This window comes from Diprion similis, chromosome 13, assembly GCF_021155765.1.
Source record: "Diprion similis isolate iyDipSimi1 chromosome 13, iyDipSimi1.1, whole genome shotgun sequence".
NCBI classification, from domain to species: Eukaryota; Metazoa; Arthropoda; class Insecta; order Hymenoptera; family Diprionidae; genus Diprion; species Diprion similis.
This window is the reverse complement of record NC_060117.1, coordinates 2,627,085-2,650,894: the sequence shown is the minus strand read 5'-3', so window position 1 is coordinate 2,650,894 and position 23,810 is coordinate 2,627,085. Positions and strand designations below refer to the sequence as shown.

The 23,810-nt window shown below is 38.5% G+C and overlaps 1 protein-coding gene across 1 annotated transcript; it reads right to left on the bottom strand.

Annotated features, from left to right (window-relative positions):
- Positions 1–289: 289 nt before the first annotated feature.
- LOC124414212 (hemolymph lipopolysaccharide-binding protein-like) lies at positions 290–12,067 on the bottom strand. Its single transcript, XM_046895188.1, has 5 exons — positions 11,912–12,067; positions 11,589–11,753; positions 4,171–4,219; positions 788–836; positions 290–716 (listed from the first exon to the last, which is right to left on the bottom strand). Exons 1-5 carry the CDS (start codon positions 12,065–12,067, stop codon positions 305–307), a joined length of 831 nt encoding a protein of 276 aa, XP_046751144.1. The 3' UTR covers positions 290–304.
- Between the last annotated feature and the right edge of the window lie 11,743 nt (positions 12,068–23,810).

Below are 23,810 nucleotides of genomic sequence, written 5' to 3'. Positions count from 1 at the left end.
ACGAATTGCAAACCCTCGAAATCTGACTTTTTTGCATTCAGAGGAAGTGCAATTTGTCTAGATTTTGCTGGTATCGTGATGTAAATTTTTTTACAGATAGTAGTACTAATGGCCCACTAAAACCTCGCGGTTACAGATTTTTTCAAATATTATTACTCTTGCAAGAAAATATTATACCAAGGAAACAAGTTTTTTCCAAGTTATTTCCATAAGAAACTTCGATCACAAAGCGGACTGTCTTAGAGTTGAGGTAGAAATGTGAAAAAATTATGCAATTGTTTTCGAATTATTTGAAATTGATTGATCAGCTGATGTTGTGTTCAGGATCCTTAATTTCGCATATGAATTCGTACTCAGCCTCGCAGTTAATATCATTTATTAAACCCGAGTTATGTATGCCGCCACAATTTTGTGTGTTATCAAAGTCGTTGGGCTGCGATTCCTGCCAGAGTTGATAGCCAGCTTGTTCCAAGGACTGTCCGTGGATGGTGAGGTACTCGCCCTCCCGGAAAAGATCGTGAAAACCGATGAAGGCAACGTGCGGAAATCCTCTGGTCTTATCCAGTTCCCAGAAGACCAGAGTCACGGCTTCGGCCTCGGAGAAACTGTTGATAACGGCAAGATGGCCGCCTTCTTTTTCGCACGCGATGCGTGCATCGAACCAAGACTTTTTCTCGATATGAAACTTGTAACCTGCACCAAGATCGGCAAAGTACCTGCGTCGAATTTAGTTGAGAGCTAAGCATGCGGAGGATCGTTCAATTTCAAGTCGAAACGTTGGACTTACGTGTAATCGTCTCTCCTTGGTACCGTCTTGCCACGCAACAGGCAGGGTGCTGCGGAATGTAACGACGGTGAATTTTTTGTGCGGATTGAATTCCATCACCGACGATATTACACGTGAGTATTAATGAACTGTCGAATTGCGGATCCGTTGTAGTGTCGTGTCGAATTACTGCAGCGAATGGGAATCAACTTGACGAGCGATTCAATTTCATATACGAAAAAGTCGTTCCGTAAAATTGACTGATATCAATAACGAGACGACGAGAGTCTCCGACGAAGTGAATGCGATACGGAAATATCGTCAACTTGGTTGAAAAATTAATTCCAGTCCCACGATCGAGTGTGAAATCGTCGCTATGAAAATCGATGAAAATATGATTCGTGTGGAAACGTGACGAATCGTTGACCGAATCTACTCACCGTCGCTATCCGCGTTTGTCCGATGCTGCTGGAGTCCCGACGAAAAGCAGAGAATCGCGATCGAAACGAAGCGCATCGTGATTCTGCGACTACTGACGGTTCAAATTCGACGCTGACAAGAGTCCATGTGGATCAGTCACGCGATAACGAGTTTCAATTTAACGCTGAGCAGCGAACTCTTTTTGTATCTGGGTCTCGGTTACTGGTTGAAAAAAACAGAGAAACAAAATTCGTCTGTAACCGAAATTAAAAAAAAAAAAAAAAAAAAAAAAAGGAGATAACCTGATCGGAACGAATAGCGCAAGAGTGTGAGTAAAAAAAAAAGATCAATACAACGGGAAATAAATATTTAAAATATAGAATAAACTCGACCGTCCCTCTGAATTTTGCGTGACAGTGTTTGATTTCGAAAAGGAAATGTTTTGTATCTTGAATTGTGAAAATTAATTTGGATGTTTATGATAAGAGATTGAGAATTCATTGGGTGAAATCATCGTATCCCAATCAAATGATGAAAATTAATGTTTATATCGAATATCATTGTTCAAAGCGTAATAATAATACCTGCAAGAGACTTCCCGTTCTCTCCAGAAGCTTACAGAGAGGTGTGACAAGTTACATATTTTTTCGATGCCCGGAGCGTGATAATAAAAAGTCAAAAGTGATAACGTCACAAAAACGAATCTTATTCAAATCGGCAAAAAAGGGACGGGGTTGAAATTCCAATTTTGAAAAGTTCCAAAAGCGCCTAATTTCGAATTATTTGCCGGCGAAACTTGAAGTAAAGAAATCATACTTTGAAGCAACAAAAAAATTTCATATGTTCGGAAGCCTGAAGGCTCAAAGTTTCGAAATTCAAGATATATATATATATATATTTTAGGGCGGGCCAAAAAAATTATTTTTCTTCTCCCGTTTAAATAACACGCGAAATTTTTTTATTTTTTTTTTTTTACTCTTATTACTCAACAACGGAATGTCGTATCGTAAAAAGCGATACTTCGGTTGGTAGGAAATTGAACGATCTACAAAAAAAGTCTCTTGCGATTTTTTCGTAAATCTACTGGTTCAAAAGTTATTTAAGGTTGAAAATTAGTTATCCCAAATTTGACGTTTTTTTTTCATTTTCACTATGAAATAATGGTTGAGAAATGAAAAAAAGTATAATATTTCTCAAAGTTGATGTTATCTTTTTTACCGAAATATCAAAATTTTTCTGAAATTTCCCATTACTGATACAAGAAATAAGTTTTCAACGTAAATTGTTGTACAAAATTTATACTTTTATCAACTTTTGAAGCAGTAGATTTACGAAAAAATCTCAAAAGACCTTTTTTTGCAGATCGTTCAATTTCCTACAAAAAAATGTATATTTCTTCACGATACACCAATCCGTTGTTGAGTAATAAAATTCCAAAATTAAGAAAAAAAAAACCGCAAACGGGAACCTCTTAATATTATTATTAGGAGCTCAAACTTTAACAGAATATTTCTCGTCATCTTGAACGATATATTCACGGTGACTAACGAAAATAATATGGTCATTTTTTTTTTTTTTTTTTTTTTTTTTGCCCACCCTAACATGTATATATAAATATTAGGGTGGCGCAAAAAAAGCGACTATTTTTTTTTTTTTGAGTCTCGTGTGACAAAACGTTAGTTTTTGATGTTTTAAGAGCCCACTCCAAAGGACAGCTCGAAAAAAAAATTTCAAGAGGTCGCTCCAAATTTTTACAAAATGTCAAATATCGTCAACAAATTAAATTAAAAAAATTGTATTTTCAGTAATATGTTTGATTTTTAATTCATGTCGTGGTGTATTGTTATCGATTCTTTCTTACTAAATTTATGAAAAAAAATTTATGAAATTTTAATATGAATATTAAAAGGTCGCTCGAAAAGATCTAAAGAAATGCACCAAAAAATTGAAAAAAAATTATCAGCGACCTTTCAAAATTCAAAATTTGAACCGAAACTTTCGGAAACTTATTTTTTTTTTTTGTCTACAACATTATACCGTGACGAGAAAAAAAAAAAGATTTTCGACGTTTTCTGACGTTTTAAAAAATGTGGAGCGACCTCTTAAAAATTTTTTTTCGAGCTATCCTTTGAAGTGGGCTCTTAAAACATCAAAAACTAACATTTTGTCACACGAGACTCAGAAAAAAAAAAACAGTCGGTTTTTTTGCGCCACCCTAATATATATATATATATATATATTTTTTTACGTAGGTATATAAACTTAGTCGTATATATTTTGTTGAAATTGAGCAATATTTATTTAATACTTATAGTTCCTATAGTCTCCCATCCGAGTCGACGCGTTATGAAAAAGACATAAGGAGGGCGATTTTTCGTATAATGTATTTTGAGGGCGGGTGAAATCATAAAATGCAGCAGCAAAGGACTGTCGTAAATTTAATATGAAACTTTCAGAAAATATAAATATGCCACGCGTTACATCCAAGAGACGGTCGCATGATCAGGGGAGGAAAGAAGAGAAGCGAGGGTGGAATCCACCCCTAACGGCAGCCGGCCGGGCTTAGCGTCCCGCCTCGGCTCTCTGTATTTACAAGGACAAACCAACGACGGCAGTTTGCTCGGCTAAACGGTTAACATATAAGGGAGCCTCGAGAGAAGAATGCCTTTTTTATTGACATTTTTGAAATTCAAATTCTTCCACTCGCGCGCTGCCCGTTCGTACTTCGCTTTTGCAATCTAACATTTCACGGAATAGATTAATTCTGCTAGTTTAGTTTCGTTAGAAGAAAGAGAATCGTTAAAAAATTTCAAATTTGGCTCCTTTGAACGATTTTTTATATTTCAAAATAAACGAATTTCGCCAAATTGTATAAAATTAAAGGATTGCACTGAGAATTCCTGGAGTAATATTTGAGAGCAAACGTACGGAGAAATAGGACCAAAATTGAGACTTTCAATTTGAAGTCAAAACGATGGGCTTACGTGTGGTCGGTCCTCTTAGCCGTCGACTTGCGACGTAACGGAAAGAATGCTGCACATGAAACGACGGTGAATTTCTTATACGGATCGAATTCCGTCACCGACAATATTGCACGTGAATTGCGGATCCGTTGTAGTGTCGTGTCGAATTACTGCAGCGAATGGGAATCAACTTGACGAGCGATTCAATTTCATATACGAAAAAGTCGTTCCGTAAAATTGACTGATATCAATAACGAGACGACGAGAGTCTCCGACGAAGTGAATGCGATACGGAAATACCGTCAACTTGGTTGAAAAATTAATTCCAGTCCCACGATCGAGTGTGAAATCGTCGCTATGAAAATCGATGAAAATATGATTCGTGTGGAAACGTGACGAATCGTTGACCGAATCTACTCACCGTCGCTATCCGCGTTTGTCCGATGCCGTTGGAGTCCCGACGAAAAGCAGAGAATCGCGATCGAAACGAAGCGCATCGTGATTCTGCGACTACTGACGGTTCAAATTCGACGCTGACAAGAGTCCATGTGGATCAGTCACGCGATAACGAGTTTCAATTTAACGCTGAGCAGCGAACTCTTTTTGTATCTGGGTCTCGGTTACTGGTTGAAAAAACAGAGAAACAAAATTCGTCTGTAAACCTTATTAAAAAAAAAAAAAAAACCATATTTATATTATTATTATATTAGTTTAAAGTCTCAGGTTAACAGAATTAAAGTGATTTTACATAAAAAATAATATAAATATGGCATATGATATTTTTTTGTAGTTTTATTGAAAAATATTTGAAATTTTTTATTAGTGTTATTTTTGATCGCTGATATCTTTGAAACGGTTCACCTGAGGAACTTTGATCTTCAGACGTTTTTTGTAGAACGTGAAATTTCCTATAAATCCCTTTTTCAGATTATTGTTACGATGAACCGTTCCAAAGAAATAAAAATTCAAGAATAAAAAAATAAAAAATTACCCGTGTTATTTAAATAGAAAATAAAGAAATGGATAGAGGTAAACCTTACTATTGATATTAAGAACTCATATTGGCGCCAAAATTTTTGGTTTTAAGTATACTATCAATTTTTGAACACCATAAAAAAATTTTAAAAAAATGGGTCTTTTTTCGAAACACCCTAGTGTCTATATATGTTTGTAGTTTAATGCAGCCATAATTCAGATGCCCTTCTCAAATCCTGGACCCTCCGGTATTCGTTCGTTGATATACGAGCGAAGAGCGCGCTCAGTTTTTTTGACTGGCGTAATTCATGAAAGTTTCATTTTCATAATCTCGGAAAACCTCGGTTCAGGGCTTTCGCTCTTTCGCTTCTTTACGTTCTCTTTTCTTTTTTTTTTTTTTTTCTTTTCTTTCCTGCATCTTTCAAAGCAAGCCTTCTGTCCTCTCTTCTCTGCCATTATTATTTTTACATTTACGTAGACTGAACGGGTCAAGTGAGAAATGTTTTCCCACAAATTCTAAAAAATAATCCTAAATCCTCATAGAATTTAGCCAATAGTCAAAAGTCGGTAAAAACCAGGCTAAAAACATCGTTTAAAAAACTTCCATAGCATTCTTTGATGACTAAAAATAGTACATCGATCCTGAAACTTCATGCCTTTCATCCGCAACAAATTCAAACTCAGAAAATTTCCTGTTTGTACAAAATTCCGTATTTCACGGCTCTTTTGAATATTATTTTATAAATTTTTCTGTCGATATTTTTTTATCGACAAAATTCTTACCGAAACAGGCAATTTTTTTGTTTTATTTTCATCTATTCATCATATTCCTCACAGTTTTTATCATGTACTGATAAATGGCATTTCTCTGCATGGATATAGTTTTCAATTTGTTTTCTACAAATATTAGTTTTGGGTAAAAAAAAAGTGTTTCAACTTCTAGCCATCAGTTTTGAAATAAAATGAAATAACGATTAAATTATGGATATTCCTTCGTTAAAATGTAATTCGTTTAATTGCACTTTCTGACAATGGGTGAGAAAATTTTGAATAATCAACAACCATCGGGAAAATTGTAGAAAATAGGTGCGTAACGAGGGTTCAACTTGTAGTTGAAATCAGTGCCGACTGGTGAAAACCGTTCAACTCACTCACACTCTATATTTTTCTCTCTCTCTCTCTCTCTCTGTCTCTCGTCAAGTGTGCATCAGCAGCAGCAGCAGCGTGATGCAGTATTCCGCAAAATTAATTTGCGAAAATCAATAAATCGCACGACCGCGTCACAAGTTCGTCACAGCCTGGCTCTGGCCTGATGAAAATCGTGAAGCGAACGTGGTTTCAGCCCGTATCCCGCAGAACGTTCCGTGATGCAACTGCATCGTTAACCCTCCATTGAAATTACTGTCCGTCATAAAAGCACGAACCTGATGTTTAGCACGCGGGTGCAATTTTTCATACAAAAAAAAAATCCATACACGCCTCTGCATATCTAAAAACACAACTTTTTCCCTCCTGCGCTAAATTTTTCTGCGATAGAATTAGATTTTCACGCGTGAATGTACGAGAGAATGTTAGAAAAAAAAAACAAACATTTTTTATACCTCATTTTTCACTCCGAATCATCAATCCTGCAGATCTTTATTTTCGTTCTTCAATTTTCCCACGCTTTTTTAATTTCTACAGTCTATTTAAACGTTCTTTAAAACATCACGAATGAATTAAAGTGTACCTACGTAAAAAATCTTTCCATTCAATTTCAACTTACACTCGTTACGTAAATTCGGACCGAATATACTTTTCGTAAAAGTAGAAAAATGATCAAATTTCTTTTTCTCTCATTCCCATACGTTTTTCAACGGACAAATATAATCGGCGTCGTTTCCGTGGATAAATTTTTCCAACGTCGAGTCAATTTTCGTTTAGATACTTTATTCCCCTCCCCCCCCCCCCCCCCTCCGTCAATTCGCTCTTCAATTTCCCAAATATATTTCGCTCTCCCGTTGGACGACCGCTGTGCAAACGAAGCAGCATTTGATTTTTGACAGCCGCTCGTCACTCGGACGGGTGAATAATAAGGATGACGATGACGATGATGAAAATAATAATAATAACAACAATAATAATAATAATAATATGCACTGGCATTTGTCCAACGTCATTTCAACTCCCCAATTAAACGAAACTCGATAACAAAATGCAGCCGAGTGACGAGTATATAGGGGAGAAAATGAAAACTATCGATAAACTTTAAAACGTTTTCACGGCGATAAGGTGATTTTATCGTTTTTTGACGAGGAACGAAACGAGGTAAAGGAGAGAAGGAAATTTTGGCAAATTTAAGACTCTGACCCCTCTAAAAACGAGATATATATACACTCACCCTTAGGAGCGAAAGAACGTCAGCCATTTATTTTTATACGAATAAATATCGTCGCGAGCGGGTGTATAAAAACACAGCATAACGAGGCTGCGAATGACCGAGCGCCATCGCCATTCGCGTTTTACTTTTTCTCTTTTCAATGCCTCCGTCGTTAGCAAGCTATCGCCAAAAATGCAGTCCGTTTGAAAAATTCGGAGTTGAAAATACGCGCCCCCCTGAAACTCGAGATTATATATATTAAAAGATTTGAATTTCGCAGGCTGTTCTTTGCGCGTGGATAAAAAGAAGGGAATTAATTGAAAAGAGAGAAAATTTATAGAAATAAATATAAAGTATTGAAATAAAAACGACGGTGTGAAGCTGAAAAAGAAACCTGCAGCTTCCTGGCTGAAAGCCTTGCGTAATTGAATAACTCGACCTTTCTTACTTTCTCTTTCATTTTTTACTTTTTACTTTACCTTTTCCGTTTTCTTTCTCTTCCGGTCATGATCAAGCAACTCGCTATTCCGGAATGAAGGCGATCGAGACTTCCGGAAGTCGAGGAACTTTGGCGAGTAACTTTCAAGCCGATCCGCAGCTGCGGAAATCGGATGTGTGCACCGCTGATCAAACTTCGAACTGCGCGGTTTGATCAGCTTAATTAAAAATCTGACCTCGAGGCCCGAGTCGACCGGACATCCGGTTTGCAGATCGAATCAATCTACGTGGCTTGGATGTTTCGGTCATCGCAATCAACGCCGCGTACCGCAAGTGCACACAAAAATTGTTAGTTTCCTAGGAACGGATTCAAAAACTGCAGGATTTAGTTCCAATTTCCGGTACAAAAAGTTTTCCGAAAATAAAATTCCAAAGAGGCCAAATTTTTCTATTTTTCGTGAATTTTTTTTTTACAAGAAAGGTGAAAAAACATGACATTGTGTTCAGACACCTAAAAAACATGCAATTTTCAACATTTTTGATCACAATTAGATTCATATTCTTAAGAAATATGTAGTTAACAACAAACAAAAAATTGTAATGATTACAGATAAAAATTGTGACTTCAGAAATGCCGACCAGTAAAAAAACTCGGATTGCGATCGTCCATGGACAGTAGCTTTTAGCTCCACTATTTCCGGGGGAAATGACATGAAAAAATTACAAATTGTACTTCGAAACATGAATAAAATATCCTCCAAGTTTAAACAAATTCTGATTATTCCTTACCTGTTAAAAAAATTCACAAAAAACACAAAAAATTTCGGCCTCCTAAACTGGTTTCCCCTCTTAAGGCGTAAAAAAAAATTTCCAAAAACTATTTTTGATATTTGTATGAGTTTTTTTCATTTTCAGAAAACATTTCCACTTCAGATTTTTTTCTTTAAAAACTATTTCATTCAGCTGCCAATTTCTATAAGTTCCAGATTTTTTTCAGTGTCAATATTTCTGTTTCTTTTTCTTTCGTCATTATTGAAATTGTTTTTCGTTTTTTTTATTTATTTTTTTCTTTCAAAAACTGCCCGACTCGTGGATTTTCAGATTTTTTCACATCGTCAGCCGCAAGCGGACGAACGGCAAATAAATTATCCACCAGCCTGTGCTTTAAGGGTTTGAAAGGCGGCCGGAAGGTCGAGAGGGACAGTCGAAGTCGGACCCCGAAGAGGAAGCGAAGTATATTTACGTGGCTAATCTCGATCGGCGACGAGGAGGCAAAAGAACGAACGTCTGTACAAGGGTGAAATAGCCCTCGGCCACCGCCTCGGCGACGACCCGTGACCGAGTGCTTGTCCTCCACCCCCAAGTTTCCGAAGACACGAATGGCCAGAAATCACCGCCGGTGCAGCAGCCGTTTTACTGTTCCCGGAAAAAGCACGTCAATGACGACTTTCCGCACGTCACGTATCAGACCTGAGAGCTGGGGGTGGTTTTTGTACATCCAACTTACACGCTCCGGGGTGGCGTTGAAATTCCGAATTTAAAAAGTTTCGAAAACCCCAAATTCTAAATTTTTTATTTGCTTTTTTCCGTCGAAACTTCAAGTGTAGAAAATCAAATCCTTACGAAACGTAAAAATTTGGAAATATTTGACTCGTTATTATTATTATTATTACTCTTTTTTTTTTGTATGAAAATATTTTACTTTTACGATACACTACGTGAACTCAATGTTTCCAAAATATCGGCCAAATTGTGAGGATTCGGTAGGTTTTTGGTAAATTTATTTAAACAAAAAAACGACGGTATATAGGAGAGGGTGGGTTGAACCTCGCTCTGATCATCCAGTCGTTCGACTAATTTTTTCCCTGGTTTCTAAAATGACCCGAGACTTGAAGATAGTCTCACTTCTACCCACCGAAGGGTAGTTTCCCCTTGTGTTTAAATTTTGCACGCCAGCATACCGACATGCATAAGTAACGCCTGTACGAAGAGGAGCTGATTTAACATCCTTAGACGAAGCAGAGATGAGTTTTAGGGGCGAGATATCGAGCTACACCCTGTCTTCCCGGTATCGAAATACCCTCCATCCATACCTGGCGCTAATTAATTAAACGGCAAAAGCCTGACGAAGGCACGTGTGGGGTCAGAAAGGCGTGTGCGTCGAAAGTTGCTGCTCGGTGGGTAAGGAAGAGCCAAGATAAAACAGGCGTTAAGCAACGTCGTATCCCACCGCTGACACAGGTTTCGTTATTCCTTGGAATCCCCCGAGGGGTTTCCACGAAAATAACAACCCCTGGCACGCGTGCCGACGGCGAACAACCTCTGACACGCAACGTGGTCTAGGTACGATAAGTGCACGCTCGATAACTTTCCCCTCGGTCCGCGGGAATTGAAATTACTCGGAATTCTTTATTTGTTTTTTTTTTTTTTCTCTCTTTCTTTCTAGTCCTCAATCAATCTGTCGGGTTTCCTTTATTGACGTGATAAGCCGGAGAAAGGAAGGGTGAGAAGAAGAAGGTGAAATTATCGCCCGATGCTGGAGGAAATTCCTTTTTATAAATCAGGCTAGCGCCGCAGTGATTACTTTTGTATCGTCGTTTTCACCCTCAGCCTTACGAGTTGGGAAGAATTTTTCCACGTCTCTTCCACGCAGACTAAAGAATCGAATTCGGAAAATGGAAATAAGAATTATACCTCAAGCTTGAATTCCGACAGCAAAATTGCCCATCGAAATATATTGTAATATTTATTTGAATTTATGAATCAAATTCAAAGGTGAAATGAACAAAAATATATAACATACAAGTATTATGTCATGATATTGAAAAATGATAAATTTTCAGTTTCTATATAGTTTTCGATTATCTTTACTCTCAGTCACAAAAATTTATCTAATAATTTGTTGTCTTTCAAATGTTCTTCTATTTTCACCAGCGTGTCGATTACTCATCTTTTATATTTTGAAGCTCAGTTCTGTCGAAGGTTCTTAATGGCTAAACGCCCGTTGTATCATGGATTTCCAATTTAATTTTGATGAAATTTTATTATTTTAAATGTAAAATTCTTCTTGATTCGTAGTTTTACTTGAACTTCGTTGAATAAATGTTATTTATATGATAAATTCGGGTAGATTACTTTCATAGTCATAATAAAATTAAAAGAACGTGGAAACTGGCAGACGAACACTCAAAAGATGTTGTTCCAACGAAAGGTGAGTGACGAGAGAGCGGAACGGAGATTTTCCTGGATTAACGAGCCGATATTCGTCTTTGAGAAGATACCCATCATTGGTTGATACCCATCACGTGACACACCGCTAGTCAAATCCATTCTAGGGTTCTTACTTTGGTTTTTTTTTTGTGGGAGATTTAAACCGTTACAATATCGACACGTATTTTTTTTCATTTCTATATTTCTTTCCCCACAATCTTGTAAATTCCCTCCCATGGTTCAATTTTTATTGGAAAAAATACGGTGCATAAGGGTAAGTCCAAGAATTCCCTGAGGATCGATGCTCTCATTTTTGGAACCCTCGCATCAGGCTTTACTCCAATTATCCATCCACCTCCAGGGACCGGTCATGAAAATAAGAAATCGTTGTTCCACAGAGTGAAAGAGATTTTATTATACACGCCACAGTATTCCAAGCTAACGTGTATGGGGTTACCCGGAACTGGTAGAAGTGTATAAACAGCATCGGCGAGGATGAAAGATGATGCGTGAACGATAAACGGTAAACGATGCTTTCCTGCATCAGGGGCCTCAAAGATTCAAAGAGAGCTGCTACGCCTCCACCTCCACCTCCACTTCCACCCCCAACGGGGGTGCGGCTCTCAAAAGTCGAACGCTTTGAATTTAATACCCAGCAGAAGCAGCAGTAACGCGCCTCGATTCCACACAACAGCCAACCCTCCAATCTCGGTTAAAATATCCCAACCGCAACCTTTCTTTACATCTATACAGAGCTACACATGTGTGAGTCACACCTACGGAAGGTTGTTGTGCTGCTGATGTTGTTGTTGTTGTTGTTGTTGTTTGCTTTTCCGTCCCACCATCTCGTCTGGTGTGCTTTTCCGGTGTGATTTCATGTGTATCCGCCTCTCTGGGTAAAAGAGGCTTTCCGTTATTCTTTTTACTTTGATTCATTCCTTCCTCGCGTATACATGGTGTCCAGAAAAAAATCCGTTTCGAATTCAAGAACATTTTTAAGAGACGAGAAAAATTCAAGGACAGTTGCCGGGACTTTTAAAGGATAAAGAAAATTCAAGGACATTTCTAGAACCACTGTACACCTTGGTATACCTATACCTGCAACCTAAACCCTCTAGACAGCGTCTTTCCAATTTTTTGGACTCCCCCGAATTACCAAAGCTCTGAGATTCGTGAAAGATCAAAACCGAACCGAGAGTAGGCAGCAAATTTGATTCCCCATCTACCCATTTCCTTAGCTTCGTATTTCGGAGTTTCATGAAGGATCGCAGCTTCCATGTGATTCGAAAAAAGTATTTGAAGGGACGAATAGAGGAGGTGCTACAGGATACCAAGGAAAAGAAAAATCGCCTTCGAATAACCATAATCACGTTTTTCCCTAAAGCCACCGACTTTTCCTTGGTTCTCCTCACAAGGCAAAGCACACTCGGTAAAAGAGATTCGAATCTTCAATTGCGCCGACTGTAAAAGGCCTGCGCAACTGAAGACGAGGAAGGAAACTCTCTGAACGAATCGCGACAGATAGCAAACGAGATAGGCCATCCGATAATATCAGCAAAGCTGTCGCCGAGGTGGTTGGTTGAGAAGTTGGTTGCGGTTCTACATGGTGTACTCCATGTATATACCCACACGTATATCATATATGTACTACATGAACCCGGAAGGCAGTGAGTTTAAACCAAAGTTGAATACGAAGGAAGGAGAATTCCGGTAGAGAGAAGCATTTCCTCTGACTGTAGCACCAGTGTCAAGCATGGTAAGAGGTTTGGTCTGGTGAACCGAAGAAGAGTAAACGCCGTTTCAACTTGAATGGTTAGTTAACAGGATATCAGTGCACAGTGCTTTCCGGAGTAGTAAGTTCCTGGTGAATGAGTAGTAGCATAAAGCCGAGATCCATCCGGTGTTTGCTCGAGGTTTCCTCATCTTTATTCCATCTGCAAATGAAGCCAGGACCGCAATGCTGGGCACACAACGAGTCCCAGTCAGTCAGTGAGTCAGTGAGTCAGCCATTCGTCGTCTATTCGTCTCTAGTTGGTTGGCGAAAGAAGTGATGAAAAGAGACAAGATCCATCTCTGTACGATGGACTCTTGGACATTGGAAGAAACTGGAGGAAAATTGAAACCAAACGTCGACGACATCTCGTGTTGATTCAACCTCTGTACCTACCTACATATTTCCCCTTTCCCTTCGGCTGTTTCTGCCTTTGACTTCTCCCGTAATCTCAGGATGTATGAGGCTGCATTATTCCCTCGAAGTTCACTCCACCATGACCCAGATCACTTCTGGCCTTTGACTCATTGTCATTTGGACATTAAAGTCTGTTCCCTTGGGGGGTTTAAAGCTTTCGGCTCTGTCCGAAACACAAAGAAGGTGTCAACGAAGGGATGTGAGAGTTGTGTGTACGTATGGACCTATACATACAGCTCGGAATTACCGCTTCATAATTTTCCCTTTGTCATATTGGACGGCACTGGGCGTTTTCATATGAGTGAAACCCTGTTGGCTCAAAGGTTTCCTGTGCTTGGTTCATCTCTCTCTCTCTCTCTTTCTCTCTCTTTCGGTGCATTAAAAAGGGATGAGATGGGGAACGGCAGGGAGCGAGGGAAGAAAAAAACACTCAACTGCAACGAGCCGAAACAAATTTCAATGAACACTGACCGCGGGACCGGAACGAATCCAACTCGGATTTAATCTCGGTCAAAACAGCCCCACGTGCCCTACGAGAAAGGAACCTACACGTGTGTGTCGGTTTTGTGTCTGGGATCGATGTGGGTGAGCCTCTACAAGCTGACCAGCTTCCGTGACGTTATTTATTTATAAAATAAACAAACCGGTCTGTGTCAACAATTTTCAAATCGGGGACACGAGTGGTTAGAAAATTTCACGATCCTTATTTGATCGGTGTAGATATTTTTTCATCCATTGTATTTGAAAATATATTTTGGATATCGTTATCTTAACCTCAAATTACTTAAATAAGGTACGAATCCATAAAAAAAAATCACATCCTCACAAATCATCGGTAGCTTTTAACTCGTCAACAGTGGACAGTTTTTTAAATGTCCTGAAACCATTTTTAGATATATATATGCATTGAAGAAAAAAAATCTGTCCGAAATTAAATTTCGATAACTAATTAGAAAATCAACGATAAAATATTTCGTAGTGCGGTAATTTTATTTTATTTTTCCTTGTTTTCGAGAAAGGACCCAATACGCGGAAAAACAGTTTCGAAAAAAAAAGGAAACTTGCAGGAATTGCGATTGAAAATAGAGCTGATCACTCCCTTCTATTTTCCCTTTTTGATTTTCTTGTTTTCGGTTTTTTGAACGAGGCAACGGCGCCGAACCGAGGCGAAAACCGTAGGGGATGAAACGGAACCCTACTCACGCAACGGTCCCCAACAAATTGGAAATAAAAGTTGATTTTACGAGGGTCCGAGCCGGCTTCCTTCCAACCGGACCGCACCGCGCTCGATGACAGAAACAACTTTTGCCAGCTGACGCCTCGCTCCTTGACTCAAATGCCACTTTTTCTTCGTCTTATCCCCCTCCGCCACCCCTTAAGGAACTTCAATATGCTCCGTTACCTTTCCAGTCTTTTGCAGGGCGTCGATTATTACCTCGAAATTAATTTTCTTTATCTTTCAGAATTTTCCGCTCGAAGAAATCCGACACTTTTGAGTTTAAGTTGGTCCAAAGAATTACGAAAACGTATCAAGACAGATTCTACAAATCTTCTCGATCTCTTTAATCGTCTACTATTTTTTCTTCTTTCTGTTTTTTTCTATCTCTCACTTTACAGCCAATAAAAAATGTTATAATTTAACAATGTCTCGAAAATTCTTGTCGAATTTCACGTTCTCGATTTTTTTTCTCAACTTCTGAAAAACAGTTTACACCGAAACCACCTGAATTTGGACTCCATGTTTAAAAATCCGAATCGATGAATATACTTTCTCATGGTGGTTTGGTTTTTGATACTTTTTAAACGTTGATCTGAGTCAAAAAGTATCAATATTCGAGTTAAGAAAGAATCGATCTTTGGAAACTTGATCGATAAATACGTGTACGAAAATGTATCAAAAGAAAAATTTTTACAAAAAAATCGAAATTGAGAATAGAAATGAAGAGAAAAAAAATTGGTTCATCAAAATTTTCCTTCAAAAAAGATCATCACAGACGTTAATCGGCTATTATAATTCCAAATACAGAGTTCCCTCTTCTCGGGGATGTTTTTCTAAATAAAAACTCAAGTTTTGAAGGGTAGGAGTATGAAAAATGTAATTTTCTCATTTCAATTTCTTTATTTCGAAACACCCTAGCGTGTACCTAATGCTGTTTTCCCTTCTGTGCCCTCCTTCATTCCCCTTGTATTCCGAGTGCCGAGATCGATACCAGTGTCCACGATGATGAACGGAATGAAAAGGGTACAAAGGCGTAAGGTGCTGTTAATACACCCGCATAAATACCAACGGCGTGTGTATGAGTGGCATGTATTGTACCACAGGTACGAGAAACTCGAATCAAGTTAGCGTCCCGTGTTATAGGGGAGGCTTACAGGGTGGGTAAAAGTGGCGGTGGTGGGGGTGGGGGTGGGGGTGGGGGACCGGGTTGTCGGGTTCGGCATCCGTCGAATTTATGTTGTTGGGTCACAGACTTTAATGAAGTTTCCTATATACCTGCCTGCCTAGGGTTGTATACACCGTACAAGAGTTGGATCCAAGCTCAGCGACGAATACCAAGGCTCTCCTTGTCGCTGGGTATGGCTATCCGATAAATCAGTCGGTCTGTTCCACGTGTAATAAACCCCCAACGATTTGTTGCAAAAAAGGTAGACATTTCAAGACGAGAACTGACGTTCCTCGATGCTTCGCTACGCGGATTTACTGCACGATGTATCAGAATGAATACTGGATGAACGGACTGCTAGTGGAGAACCAAGAGTGGACTGAGTGCGATAAGTGGACGAAAGTATTCTGTGACTTGTTCAAGCTTCTGGCCAGTTAGTCAGTCAGACTTTTAGATATTAGCAGGACTTTCAGTTATCCTGGATCACACGAGTTTAATATTTATTTGAATTTATGAATCAAATTCAGAGGTGAAATGAACAAAAATGTATAACATATAAGTATTATGTCATGAAATTGAAAAATGATAAATTTTCATTTATTTGGGTTTACGATCATAGAGTCAATTTGATTTGTAACGTTGTAAACTCATTCATCCATCCGCTCGCTCATTCATTCATTCAGCACTAATTGTATGTAATAAAACGTATGTAAATATAAAATTGTACATGTGTAAACCGTTTTCTAGTGTATAAATTGTAAATGTAAAAATGTCTTTATCCAACTAAGGGAATTTTTACAGATTATCTCTCGTTTCTCAAATTATCAATTTTTATATAGTTTTCGATTATCGTTGCTCTCAATCACAAAATTTATTTATTAATTTGTTGTCTTTTAAATGTTCTTCCATTTTCACCAGCGTGTCGATTACTCATCTTTTATATTTTGAAGCTCAGTTCTGTCGAAGGTTCTTAATGGCTAAACGCCCGTTGTGTCATGGATTTCCAATTTAATCTTGATGAAATTTTATTATTTTAAATGTAAAATTCTTCTTGATTAGTAGTTTTACTTGAACTTCGTTGAATAAATGTTATTTATCTGATAAATTCGGGTAGATTACTTTCATAGTCATAATAAAAGTAAAAGAACGTGGAAACTGGTAGACGAACACTCAAAAGATGTTGTTCCAACGAGAGGTGAGTGACGAGAGAGCGGAACGGAGACTTTCCTGGATTAACGAGCCGATATTCGTCTTTGAGAAAATACCCATCATTGCTTAATACCCATCACGTGACACACCGCTAGTCAAATCCGTTCTACAGTTCTTATTTTGGTTTTATTTGTGGGAGATTTAAACCGTTACACGAGAATGCAACGAAAAAACTGCGCAAGAAACATTTTCAAATTATGCATTCAAACACCCAATTCGACTGACTGACTGACTTCCAGTGAGGCTTGGATCGAATCTGGTCCATCGACTCATCGACTCGAGGTTCGTTTCGTCGCCTGACCATGGAGCTCGAGCCTCCAGACGCTGCTTCGGAAGACGCGGTTGGTACCGGAAGCGTGTTTACCAACGTTCAAGTCTATCTCGGATCTCGCTTGGCGCATCGTCATCATAGCTCGGACAAGTGCAAGGGACAAGATAGAAAGGAGGTTCGTTTTGAATTTCGGTACGGTACACTAGCTTTTCATGCATTCGTTATTACGGTCCAGGTCTCTGCTGTAAGCCGCTCCCGAGTCCCTCGGCGACTCTCCTCTTGGTGCTTATATTCAAGTCGGTTAACGTGGTGAGGGGGACCTCCTTTCGGACTGAGAACCACGTCCGTCCTCGGCTGTAATCTCAACTCTATTGCCGTTATCGGTACTGCCGATCAACCGAGAATACCTCCTGTTTTCTTTGGTCTCTTTGATGACCCGTGGCCACGAGAAGACCTCGCTCACCGTAGTGTCAACACCATCCGGAAGTCCCAGAGTCCCGGGAAAAAGAGGCCATCTCCCAGGTTGCCGATTTGTTACTTACGGAAAGGACTTGGTGAAATCCTTGTGGACGCAGGTCCCAAAAATCGGTTAATTCGTGAAAATCACGAAGACCATGGATGTCAAAAAATCTGACCACCTTCCAAAGTCTGTATCTCCGAAACTACTGACTTTTGGAATTCGTATCCACGATAATTTTTTATCAAAATACTGAAAATCCAGCCAATTTCCATAACGATTCTTCAGACTCCTTTCGAACATCAAAAGAAAATGCAGGTGAATAATGATCGAATGCCTTTTGGTGAGGAACCTGAAACTCTGTAGGTAGATAAAACGATCTAAAACCTCAACCAAATTTTATTTTTCGGGATGGTTTTTCGATCCTTAATTTGTACATCCACATTCGACTCTTCTAAAAGCGAATGAAGGCTTGAACTTGAGAAGTAAAGAAAAAAAAGAAATGAGAATAAAACCAGCAAGAAACACATTCGCGGAATGAATTAATTTTGAGTGCCTCGTCGTATAATTTGTGAGCCGAAGAACAGCGGCTTACGTTACGACGACGACGGTGAGGGCGAGGAGTAAGCCACGCGACGACGTTGTCATTGAAATTTTCCGGTGGCCGTGTAGCCAGTCGTCAGACAGATAGACAGACAGACGGCGAGACACTTACCCTCCCTAAAACTGAAGTGGAGCTTATCGTATTTACCATCTCTTTGCTCGCACCATTTGCAGAAACGTTGAACGTCCATTCGGCACTCTGCAGGGGGTAAAAACTAAATGGCGAGGGGTTGATTCAAAGAAGAAGGTAAAACGAAAGGATTCACCTCGACGTTGACGAGTTTGCCGTGCGTTACGCGACCGCTTTAATAATCCCTTCGCAAACGTTTACCATCGCTAATCAGAATCTGATGTGTCCAGACGTTTGTCCGACCCCTCGTCATTTTTTTTTTCTTTCTCTTTTTCTTTTTTTTTCTACTTTTCTTTTCTTTCCATTACCTCAGATTCACAGATTTCAGTTTTGTACAAATATTTTCACGTATTCTCAAACATTTCAAACGACTCCAGATTGTTTCGATAATTTTTTTTTTTCTACAGAATTTAAATATTTTATCCTAATCAATTGTCGATAGATTTTTTGAGACTTCAATCCCTCGTTTGTTTAAGTTTATCTATTTCAGGAGAATTTCAAATATTTCTGTAATATTCTGAACACTTGTTATATAATACTTATAGATTTCAATCGATTTTACGTGATTTAAAAAAAAAATTTCATCCTACATCGGTGGTTTTTTTTATTTTTTTTTTTTTCTTCCTTCTGTTTTTGAGATTCTTAAACTCTCCAAGCTTTAATTGTTTTTTTTTTTTTTTTTTTCCTGCGATCAGTCGAAATTGGTCGAGCTAGTAGATAATTCATTGATAGTACGAGAATTCCAGAGAATTTGTTTTCGAATTTTTTATGGACTGATCTAAAATCATGAAAAATTCTTGGAAAGAAATGAAATGAAATAAAATAAGAAAAAAAAAAAAAAAAAAAATCAGTAAGCGGAGAATCGACAGGAAAAAAAGAGAGAGATATATAGAGGAAGAGCACGATGCTGATGCGAATTACGGGGATTCGGGTTTTCCTGGAACAATGGCTGGAGCTCCGGTTAAGTGGGCCCCTTGTGTCTTGGGCAGGCGGGGTTTGGATGAAGGAAAATGTTTGCAAACCGGCAGACTGACAAATAGCTTCTTATTCGCCGGCCGGATATTACCTAGCCTAGAGAGAGAGAGAGAGAGAGAGAGAGAGAGGAGAGACGGGCTGAGCCGAACCCCGACTCGCAGCTATTTTTGGAAAACATTATTGCTCTTCTTGTTCTCCTAGCTTGTTCTAGCATAATATGCAGCCAAGAGGAACCGGATGGCACGGCTGGGCGGTCCTCGGAAGGATCTCGGTTATTATTTCGGTTCGCCTTTCAGCGGCCTCAGCACGGGAAAACGATCCGCCCCGAAAAGCCGGCTTGAGGAGAAGAATCTTGCCCGTTTTTTAACCCCGCAAAACGAACCTCCCCCCACCCCCCCCCCCCCCCACCCCCTCCCCCCTATATTCGCGTTATTACTAACGTTTCTGCATCGCTGAAAATGAGGACGAATTCCGGACTCGGTCTGGATGCAAAACTCGAGACTCGGTAAGCTCGATTTTTTTTTTCTGTTTTTTTTTTTTTTTTCATTTTTTCTACTGCTACCTACTCCTTTTTATAAGTGGCAAATTTCCTTCTCCTTTTTTAGCTCTATACCGATTGAGAAGCGATTCTGCTCATACTGGAAGAGAAATATTGTTTCGTTGTTGGTATGTTACTTTTTTTTTCAATATCAATATCAATTTTTTTTTTTTTTTTTTTTTTTTTTTTTTTTTTAATTGAAGGGAAAATCAATTTCGATTAGTTTTTTAATTTATAATTAAAGCCAAAGAAAAAAATTTCAATTACTTTTTTAATTTGTAATTGACTTTTTTTTTTTCAATTACAAAATAAGATTTTAATTTGTCATTCGTAATTATGTGATTAAAAATTTGTCTAACACTGCCCAGTAGCTCACGTCAAATTTGTAAAAAAAAACAAAACTTGTCTTCTTCTGCGTATAAAATGTTGTTATTTTAGCCGGAATGAGTTAAGATTATTTTCAAAGACGCGTAGGTAAATTTTGGAATTTTTTTCCTAATGCTTTACATCGTTAAATTTATTATTCATTGTTCTTCCGTTTTGTTTTATTCATATACGTTTTAACCCTTTAATTTGAGCCTGTTTTTTAAAGGTTCTTATTTATATCGCAGAATCTTTTCAAATTTTTGTTTTCTCATTGTTTTTGTTTGTCCACCATACTGAACCTGCCATTTCAAATTTTTGAATTTAGATTTCACATTCCCAGTCGGTGACCCCAAAAACCACACAACTTTCAAAGTTTTATCAAAATCAAATAACTATTTCAAATTTCTGTCCACCGTAGTCAATCCACCATATTGAATTTTCAAATTTCGCCCAAAAACCCGTCTATAGAAAATTCCAAGTAAATCGCACGTAAGAAAAAAGTCTACACATGAAAGAGTTAAGAAATCATCTCGTTCGTGACACGTCAAATTCTGAGTAATCTATGGTGGCTGTAAAATATTTCGAAAATTACTATAAGGGAGTAGAAGGGGTGGGTGGGGGGATGAGGGGATACAGGTGTCTAGCGAAATAATCGGCGAATTTCGAGTCACCTCGTCTCGACGCCCTCGGCGTCGTCTCAGATCCCTTCTAATTCGGTGCGAACAGGAATTCACGCTTGCGGTTGTGGCGCAAAGACGAGACAAAGCTCGTAGGGATTAGCGAACGAGGCGCCGCGACGCGGCCGTTTGTCAATCTTCTCTCCACCTGTAGCTTCGCGACGCCATCGTGGTCGTCGCTGTTGTCGCGAGTCCAGTTGTTTCGTCCTGTTTCCAGGTTCAGATCGTCGCAGGACATCGTCAAGAGCGATCATCGACACCGTTGGCTTGAAATTTTTTAAAAACTTCACGCGTACATCCATTTGGCACGCCACGCCAGAAAAAAAAAAAAAAATTGAAGAACCAGCCGTAATAAAGGTTATGCATCCGTCGCGCGTACCGCGCCGGGTGTCGTTTGTAAAATCTGAAAACTTTTATCAAACATTTCAGAATGCCGGAGAGACTTCTTCGCGAGAAGCCAGCTATAAGAAGAAGAACAAGAAGAAGAAGGAGAAGAAGAAGAGCCAGAGCGAGGGGGAGTTTATTGCCCGACACCCCAAACTAAATCGCTAAATCCTCCTCGTCCCCCTTCGCCCTTATATCCTTATCCCAGTTGGTTATTATACGTATATAACTTTTATCGTTGTTGAAACTTTGCGGAAAATTCATCTGTAAAATTGGAATCCGTGAAAAAAACAAGTATTGGAAATGGAAAATATAACGAATGTTGAGGGGGGGGGGGGGGGGGAGGGGGAGGAATCTTTACCGTCGTCTGCACGTCGTCGCAATGTTACATTAAATTATGCATAAGTTGAATTTGCAGATATATATGGTCTATGGAAGAGAATCGTAGCTTTTAGAGAAAGTATAACGTAATCTCGAGGGTAGAGGGTGAAAAAAAAACAAAAAAACAATAACAATTATTATCAAGTCAAGTGGGGGTGAAACGTAGAAATCATCTTTTCTTCGACTTCTTCGACCCATCGTGAAAAATAAAAACCGTACAGCAATAACGCGACGATAATGATGATAAAAATATTTGCAAATATAGCTACGCATTATGCAAGCGATATTCGCTGAACAAATTACTATTAATTATTAGATTTTATACAGGAAACATGTATTTGAAAAAGAATTCCGAAACGCGAAAAAAATATTTTACTTTCCAAATTTTTCTCAATTTTCAAAAAGTCAAACCATTTTCTGCCATAATGAAGCATCGATATCCACGGTTTGAAAAAAGTAGGAATCGTGTTTTCGAGGTGATGAAACGTGTTTCACGGCCCCTTAAGCGCACAAAAGTAATTCAAATTTGGGGATTCATGTCTTGACTAGGTCAGTAAAAAATGAACAAGTAAGTGACATTCTAAGAATTGTAAAAATTTTGAAAAATGATATATTTTTTTTCTTTCCGTTTTCGAATTCGTCCTCAAACTTACTATCAATCCAATATCTAAAACCACGAAGTACTCGAAGAATTTCGAAAGTGGCAGAATTTGAAAATCAACCCACATATCAGCGTTATTCATCCCTCTTGAAGGCCTCCGGGTTTCGTATAAAAAATTTTCTTCAATCTTCTCTTCTAGTCTTCCAGATAAACCCTTTCAAATCATGCATTTTTGTATTTGATTTTTGAGAGTGCTGATGACGAATCTGACATTATATATTTAAAATTCCCATCCAAGATGGCGGATTCCATACAAGGGCCTATAGGGCCCAAATTTTTATTTTTTTGCATCCTCAGTTACGAGTTCGTAAAACTTTCAAAATCTGATGTCAATTTCGTTATCAGCTCTCCCAAAAAATCTCTTCAAAAATGAAGTTCTCCGAAAAAATCACTTTTCACGATCATCGTGAAGATGAGAAAAAGGTGGATTTTTCCCACGTTTCGATTGGCGTGACCCCCGATCGTTTTTCGCCGGTGGCGGTTGAGGCGATTCCTCTCATCTCTCATCTCCGTTCGCGCTAACAATTCATTTAATTACCAGAGTTTGATCCCGGTGTAGGTGCCCGAAGTGTTCGGGCACAGGGTTCATTGAGCAAATAGAGTCCCATTAGTAACTTTGCGCAGCGCAACTCCTGCCTTCCCTACGTTTGTCGGCTCGAATAGACGAGTCTCTGTGTGCACAGGTGTAATTCGCTGCCCAGCCGCGTTCAGCTTAATTGAACATAATTACTCGGTTGAATGAAATTCTCGATTGCGATTGTGTCTGCACGTTGTTTCGCGTCGATTTGTTACGCCGATAATGGATTTCAATTTTTCTTTAAGGGGGACCGGTGTGAAAAAAAATTTATTTGAAGATGAGAAAGATGTGTAAAACGGCCCTGGAATAGCTGATTAGCTCTAGATATGATATTTTTTTATTTATAACTATGAAGTTGGTGCTTCAAACTTTAAACACGTTTTTCTCAAAACTACATTTTTCAAATTTGTTGTTTTTGTTTTTCTCTTTTCTTCTACTTAATTCTCTGTACAATGAACCTCCAGTTTTTTGATTGCACAAAAATTGCAATTTTTTGTCAGGCCAAAAACTATCGGATTCTCGAGGAAAATTTGTACTTTTTTTTCCAAGTCTACGCCATTTCTTCAAATTGAAATATTGTTTTTTCTTTTGTTCTCAGTCATTGTATGGGAAATATATTCTAGTTTAACGCATTTTTAAAGCACGAATTATTAACCACAAAAATTTATTAAGAGTTTTCTCAAGGAAATCGTTTAGTTTTTTTTTTTTTTTTTTTTTTTTTTCAAAGAGAATCTATTGCAGATATAATGAAATTTTGTGAACTCTTATGAAATCTTTCTAATTCCAGTATAAAATTTATTAAATTTCACGTAATCTATTGCATATTGTATACAGAGCGTCACTTGAAGTTTGAAACATATGAGAGATTTTTCATGCGA

What these genes read in the sequence shown, in the direction of transcription:
- LOC124414212 (XM_046895188.1), bottom strand. Translation starts at nt 12,067, where the DNA reads ATGAATCAAAGTAAAAAGAATAACGGAAAGCCTCTTTTACCCAGAGAG. An exon ending in CAGCAGCACAACAACCTTCC is followed by an intron (nt 11,754 to 11,911) that starts GTAGGTGTGACT and finishes TCGACTTTTGAG; the next exon opens with AGCCGCACCCCCGTTGGGGG. An exon ending in GCTAAGAGGACCGACCACAC is followed by an intron (nt 837 to 4,170) that starts GTAAGCCCATCG and finishes TACATTCCGCAG; the next exon opens with CACCCTGCCTGTTGCGTGGC.